This window comes from Lactuca serriola, chromosome 9, assembly GCF_051521515.1.
Source record: "Lactuca serriola cultivar US96UC23 chromosome 9, Lser_US96UC23_V15, whole genome shotgun sequence".
NCBI lineage: Eukaryota > Viridiplantae > Streptophyta > Magnoliopsida > Asterales > Asteraceae > Lactuca > Lactuca serriola.
Genome location: NC_136416.1, coordinates 129,319,065 through 129,325,875, shown reverse-complemented (window position 1 = coordinate 129,325,875; position 6,811 = coordinate 129,319,065). Strand labels below are relative to the sequence as shown.

Here is a 6,811-nt window from a genome sequence, read left to right as displayed (position 1 = left end):
TGTTAAATGAAAAAAAAATATATGGTTAGACTTTTTATGTTTGGCAAAAAATGAATTGAATAAAGTGTGTTTGAGACAGTTTGATATATGTCGATAACAATTTATTTGTTTTCGGGTAAAAGAAACATATCACCGGAATTGTGTATAAAAGAAATCATTTTTCTTTAAACTTCAAAGTATATAATGTTTTTTATATTGTACTATTAAATTATCATTTCTTATATATATATATATATATATATATATATATATATATATATATATATATATATATATATATATATATATATATATATATATATATATTAGCATGTGACAATAAGTATCGTTATAGGTCGAGTCTTGAGTGAATTAATTTATTTACATATATTTCTTATATTTTTAAAAAACTATGCAGAAAAAGTATTTCATCATTAATTTATTTAGCCGTTTAAGTTTTTATGTTAATATAAATTTTTTACCAACCTAGATGCAAGATATTGCTATTCTTCTTTTTTATGTTAACTATCATCCACTTCAAAAATGTAAATATCCTTTCGATAATTATCATAAATCTTTTAGGAAATCAAAAGGCTATAGTTTTCATGTCGTGTCTTGAACGAATCAATATTTATCTGTGAAGCATATGGTGTGAGGACCAGATAGGCTATACAAGTCAGTGAGTGGTAGTAAGCATCTGATTCTAGTTCCTGTACAAAAGAAGGCTCTACTTTGCATTTGATGTTATTCTCTACAATAGGTAGTGGGAGGGTTAGGGTATAACATAAAGCGACTTTATGCCACAACTTTCTTTCTCCTATGGACCATTACCTATCAAATATGCAAGTGTTTGTGTATTCAACCATTTGGGTTGGGTCACTAGAGTACGTTAACGTTATAATGAATGGGACAAATTTTAAGAGTTATTTTTTATGGTAACGATAATGACGATGTTCACGACTCTTTTGACTTTCTCACATTTCAATAGAAAAAAAAATTGCAATTTTGTCTGAATATCATTAATATGAGGTCAATCTATGCCACAATATTAACACGTAGAAAGAAAAAAGTCATTGGCCGAATGCAATTTTACTTGAAGTTAATAGGCCCAAATATATATTGTCCGTGTACACTTTTACACAAACTTTTTTTTTTTTAGCTCCCAATCATTTAAATATCTCTTGTATTCAATCTTCATCATCTCTTCTTCTCTTGTGCATCACACCCACGCGAACATAAGTTCCACTACAACTACAAATTATTTTGTTTTTCATTTTCTTCCTTTAATTCGAAGTTTAACAAGCCAGCATTCCCCCAATGGGATTTGGCTATGTTTTTATCTTCAGTCTTGTATTTCTGTTCTCACTTGCAAACACCATAGCTAACCAGTCTGAGTTCTTCAAACTTATGAAAAAATCTCTTTCCGGAAACCCTATGGCTGACTGGGATGTCACGTCCGGAAAAAATGTCTGCAACTACACTGGAATAAGCTGCGACAGTAAAGGGTACGTAGTGAAGGTTGACATTTCTGGGTGGAACTTATCTGGCCACTTCCCGGAAAACATATGTTCTTACCTGCCGGAACTGAAAAGCTTGAATATTGGCCATAATGATATCCATGGTGACTTCCCATACAGTATTACCAACTGTTCGTTACTGGAAGAACTGACAACCACACATACAAATCTCGCCGGAAAATTACCTGACATGTCATCCATGGTATCCCTGAGGTTTCTTGATATGTCATCCTGTTCCTTCACCGGAAAATTCCCCAAGTCTCTTATAAACCTCACCAATCTTCAAGTGGTGAACTTCAATGAAAACGGTGGTTTTGAGCCGTGGAGCTTGCCGATTGATATTTTCCGGCTGACAAAACTCAGGTCAATGATCTTGAGTACGTGCATGGTGAGTGGTTTAATCCCGAAAAGCATCGGGAACATGACGTCTCTTGTTGATCTTGAATTGAGCGGGAATTTTTTAGTGGGTCCGGTTCCGAGAGAAATCGGTTCGCTTCCAAACTTGCAATTAATCGAGCTTTACTACAATCAACTAACCGGTGGGATACCGGAAGAGCTTGGAAACCTGACGGACCTCACTGACATCGACATGTCTGTCAATAAGTTAACCGGAAGGCTGCCGGAATCCATATGCCGCCTCCCGAGTCTCAGAGTATTGCAGTTTTACAACAACAGTCTCACCGGAGAAATCCCACGTGTGCTTGAGGAGTCAAAGAGTTTGGTGATGTTATCCCTTTATAGCAACTACTTGACAGGTGAAGTTCCAAGGCACCTAGGGAGATCATCGCCTCTGGTGCTGTTTGACTTGTCGGAAAACCAGTTGACAGGAGAATTGCCACCGGAGATATGCAATGGAGGTAAGTTGAATTACTTGCTAGCCCTTGACAACAGGTTTTCTGGTGTGTTGCCGGAAAGTTACAGCAAATGTGTCTCTGTAATACGCTTCCGACTTAGTTCTAACATGTTGGAGGGAAACATACCAGAAAAGATTCTGAGCCTCCCGTCAGTATCCATCATCGATCTGAGTGACAATTTTTTAAGCGGTTCAATAACTCCATCTCTCGGGAATGCTAAAAATCTGTCAGAATTGTTTTTACAGAATAATCGCATCACCGGAGTTATCCCTTGTGAAATTTCTCAAGTTTATAAGCTTGTAAAGATTGATGTTAGCAATAACCTCATCTCGGGTCCAATTCCTTCAGAAATCGGCCACCTCAAAAGGCTCAATCTCCTCCTGTTGCAAGGAAATAAACTTACTTCCCACATTCCTAATTCACTTTCCTCACTAACATCTTTAAATGTTCTTGATCTTTCAAGAAATTTGTTAACCGGCTCAATCCCGGAAAGCTTCTGTGATTTGCTTCCAAGCTCGATGAACTTTTCAAACAATCATCTTTCAGGGCCGATACCCGTCTCGTTCATCAAAGGAGGACAACTGGAGAGCTTTATAGGCAACCCAAATCTGTGTATTTCCGAGTACCCCAATTCATCATCAGATAAAAATCAAAATTTCTCAATTTGTGGCGAGGCTTACAGTAGAAAAAAAGTGGATTACATTTGGGTTATAGGGATTTCAATCGGGTTGGTTGTCATTGGGGGTGTTGTGTTTCTGCAACGTTGGTTTAGTAAGGAAAACGACGTTGTAAAACACGAGGAAACATGGTCATCTTCATATTGCTCGTACAATGTGAAAAGCTTTCATCGGGTGAGTTTTGATCAGGAAGAAATAGTGGAAGCCATGATTGATAAGAATGTGGTGGGGCATGGAGGGTCGGGAACAGTTTATAAGATTGAGCTTAGCAACGGAGAGGTGGTTGCTGTTAAGAGACTTTGGAGTCAGAAAAGCAAAGCATCAGCAGCAGATGAAGGTACCGATGAGCAGCAGCAGATTATGAATAGAGAACTAAAAACAGAAGTGGAGACTCTAGGAAACATAAGGCATAAAAATATAGTAAAGTTGTATTGCTATTTCTCAAGCTTTGATTGTAACTTGTTGGTATATGAATACATGCCGAATGGGAACCTTTGGGATGCACTTCATACAGGGAAATGTCTTTTGGATTGGCCGACACGTCATCAGATTGCACTTGGGGTGGCACAAGGCCTTGCCTATCTCCACCATCATCTTATGCCGCCTATCATTCACCGAGACATCAAGTCAACAAACATCCTCCTTGACCAAAACTTCCAACCAAAAGTAGCTGACTTTGGCATCGCCAAAGTTCTCCGGGGGGCTCGAGGAAAAGACTCCACCACCACAGTCGTTGCAGGCTCCTATGGCTACTTAGCACCAGGTACCTACCTACAACTTTTAACTAACAACGTACCCTTAAATTCATTAATTTGATATTAATTAGTTAATTTGTTTTACGTTCACACAGAGTATGCATATTCGTGTAAAGCCACAACAAAGTGTGATGTGTATAGTTTTGGGGTGGTGTTGATGGAACTCATAACTGGGAAGAAGCCCGTCGAGATGGAGTTTGGAGAAAACAAGAACATCATATATTGGATTTCAACCAAAGTCGAAACAAAACAAGGAGCAATCGAGGTTTTGGACAACACACTTTCTGCTTATTTCAATGATGACATAATTAAGGTTCTTCGTATAGCCTATCGATGTACATGCAACACAGCTGCCCTTCGTCCTACCATGAATGAGATTGTTCAGTTGCTCATTCAGGCTGACCCTTGTAAATTCCAGTCATGCAAGTCTCCCAACAAGACCAAAGAACCACTCATCAAGTGAACGTACGCACGTATATCATCATCGTACCCATATAATATATAATATATATATAGTTAGGAGTAACTTTCTTTAAACCAAAGTAGCATAACAAGTACATCCAAATCCAAAATTTTATTGCTTTAGATATCAATCCAGAATACCATCTTTTTTTCCGTGTAACTAAAGTAGTATAGTAAGCTACTAAATAGAATATATGCACTTTTTCCAAACATTCATTCTATCACGTTTGTCTTGGCCTCAAAGGAGGAATAATTAGACTCCCTTTGGTACACAGGACCAAACAAAGTACTAAAATATTTCAATTTTTTTCTCACGAAAAGACCGAACAATGTGGGACATGGACAAAGAGTCCCTCGTTTGTATAAAAATCATGAATATCAACGTGGTCCAATCAAGTATAAAAAACTCAGCCTAACAAAACTATAAAGTTAATAGGTCCCTATAAAAGAAAAAGACTCAACGTTAGTGAGGGCTGGGGTCTCGGGATATTTTTTTTAATGCATGAATGGAGAATCCGTATGCTCTAAAGTTGATTACTTTTATGAATAATTGGCATTGATTCTACATATAGTTTATAGCAATGAAACATTCAAATGTCAATTGACAAGTATGCATTTTAATTATGCTCAAAACTACAAAAATCATACATGCATGTAAATAGAGTTACGACAGCCAGAACGATTAGATTAAAGAACAACTATTGAAATGATTCTTTATAAAAATATGCAATCATATCCAGATGGTCTTGCCAAATTACCACTACAGAAACAATAGACATTGTCGATATAAAAAAGGAAATTTAATCGGTTAGACATTTTTACAAACGGGTGGTATGCACTATCCATAAACAAATATTTACGATCCTAAAGTTGAATAATGAGTTTGTAGATCCACACATCCATTCTATTCGAAATGATCATGAAAGAGAAAAAAAGAGACAATGAAAATCATATGCCACTTTTCTGTATGGCCGAAATGATTCACCTTTTTATTTTTTAACCTGAAATTAACAGAGGACTTCCCAACATGATGCATGAAATCACGCTAGCATTAAAGATGAATAACAATTATAAAACGATGTTTATTCTTGATGTCCTCCAACCAGATTTCAAAAACAAAACTTAAAACTTAGTATATTACAGTTTTCTTGCCAATTTTTTTTGGATGTGAGAATGTAGAACATTTTTTTAAACAGACCCTCTTTAAAAAAAATAGGACTATTTCAAATACATTTTTTTTGTCCCCTCCACAAAAAAATAGAATATTCTTTTGTCAGCACCACATAGAAAAACATTTCTTTTACAAAAAAAAGTTCAGTTTTAAACATCTAAAATTACATAACGGATGAGTAAGAAATCTCGGCACTAAACTCATTGCAGAAAGAGACAGGCAACACGACGGATTTTTAGTCCTTCAACTTCTATCATACTTTTTTGTTAATATATATTTGATTTTATATATTTAATTTTGTATTTAAAGAACATGTTCTATTATTAAAATCTATAATTTTTACCCTTTTAAATAACATTTTTGGTCTTTCAACTTAAATTGTATTTTTTTATATCTTTTACTTTTAAATACTTTTTACTTTTATTATATCAATTATATAATTTTATTTACTGAAAATATATAATTAAATCTAATATATTGTTTTTAACAAATTATATCCTTACATTGATTTCATTAATACATTCAAATTGATATTAATATCAAATATATTACAATGTGTAATAGCCCAAAATTCCAAATAAATTACAATTTTTAAAAACATTTATATTTACTATTGTCACACCCCAAAACCGGAACGACGGAAACGTTATGGGGCGGAGGACGTCATGTACAGTATCACAACATAGAAATATAGTAAACAAGCAAACAACATCATCCATTGCATTAATAATGTATTTTAATACAAGTGTGTTCTATACAGTTTATAAGACACCAAAATATGAATCAAAATAAAAGATGAGTCTTGGAAGTGCTCCATCTTCTCCAAAGCTGGTCTCTATACCTGTCTACTGATTACCTGAGAATACAAGTTATTTTGAAAGAGTTTATTAGCTTTAAATCTGGTGAGTTCATAATCATTTTAGTGTCATTGTTTGCATGCAAATGTTTGTAAGTGTTTGAGTGTGTAAGTTTGTAAAAATGTTTGTAGTAATTGTTTGTAACTCTTAGAAAATCCTATACTTTCTATTAAAAGTGGCCCTCTACGAAGGCATCAGGTGCTGCATGTTTGTTCATTGTAAAAGTGAGTATTTCTCCCGAATGTGACTATCATTTAATAAAATATAGTTTTTACATTACTGTTTATGTGAGAAGATCACAAAGTAGATGTAATGGGAAAATAACGAAGTACTATAGTATTATGATATAGTAACTACTGCAGTACTAGTTACCTTAAACCAATTGTTAATTAAGGTATAATGTGATATAATTATACCCATACTAATTGACTAGGAAAATCACGACGCTGTAATGCGTCGAATAGTAATGACATTTGTCACCCGAAGATCTGCAGATCCCACTGTAGCTAGCAGTAAGGTGTAGGATTGTCAATCCAGTA

At 34.9% G+C, this 6,811-nt stretch overlaps 1 protein-coding gene across 1 annotated transcript; it reads left to right on the top strand.

Moving 5' to 3' along the window:
- Positions 1-962: 962 nt before the first annotated feature.
- Positions 963-4,456, top strand: LOC145072755 (receptor protein-tyrosine kinase CEPR1-like). Its single transcript, XM_079019231.1, has 2 exons — positions 963-3,790; positions 3,878-4,456. Exons 1-2 carry the CDS (start codon positions 1,297-1,299, stop codon positions 4,243-4,245), a joined length of 2,862 nt encoding a protein of 953 aa, XP_078875357.1. The 5' UTR covers positions 963-1,296; the 3' UTR covers positions 4,246-4,456.
- The last annotated feature ends 2,355 nt before the right edge of the window (positions 4,457-6,811 follow it).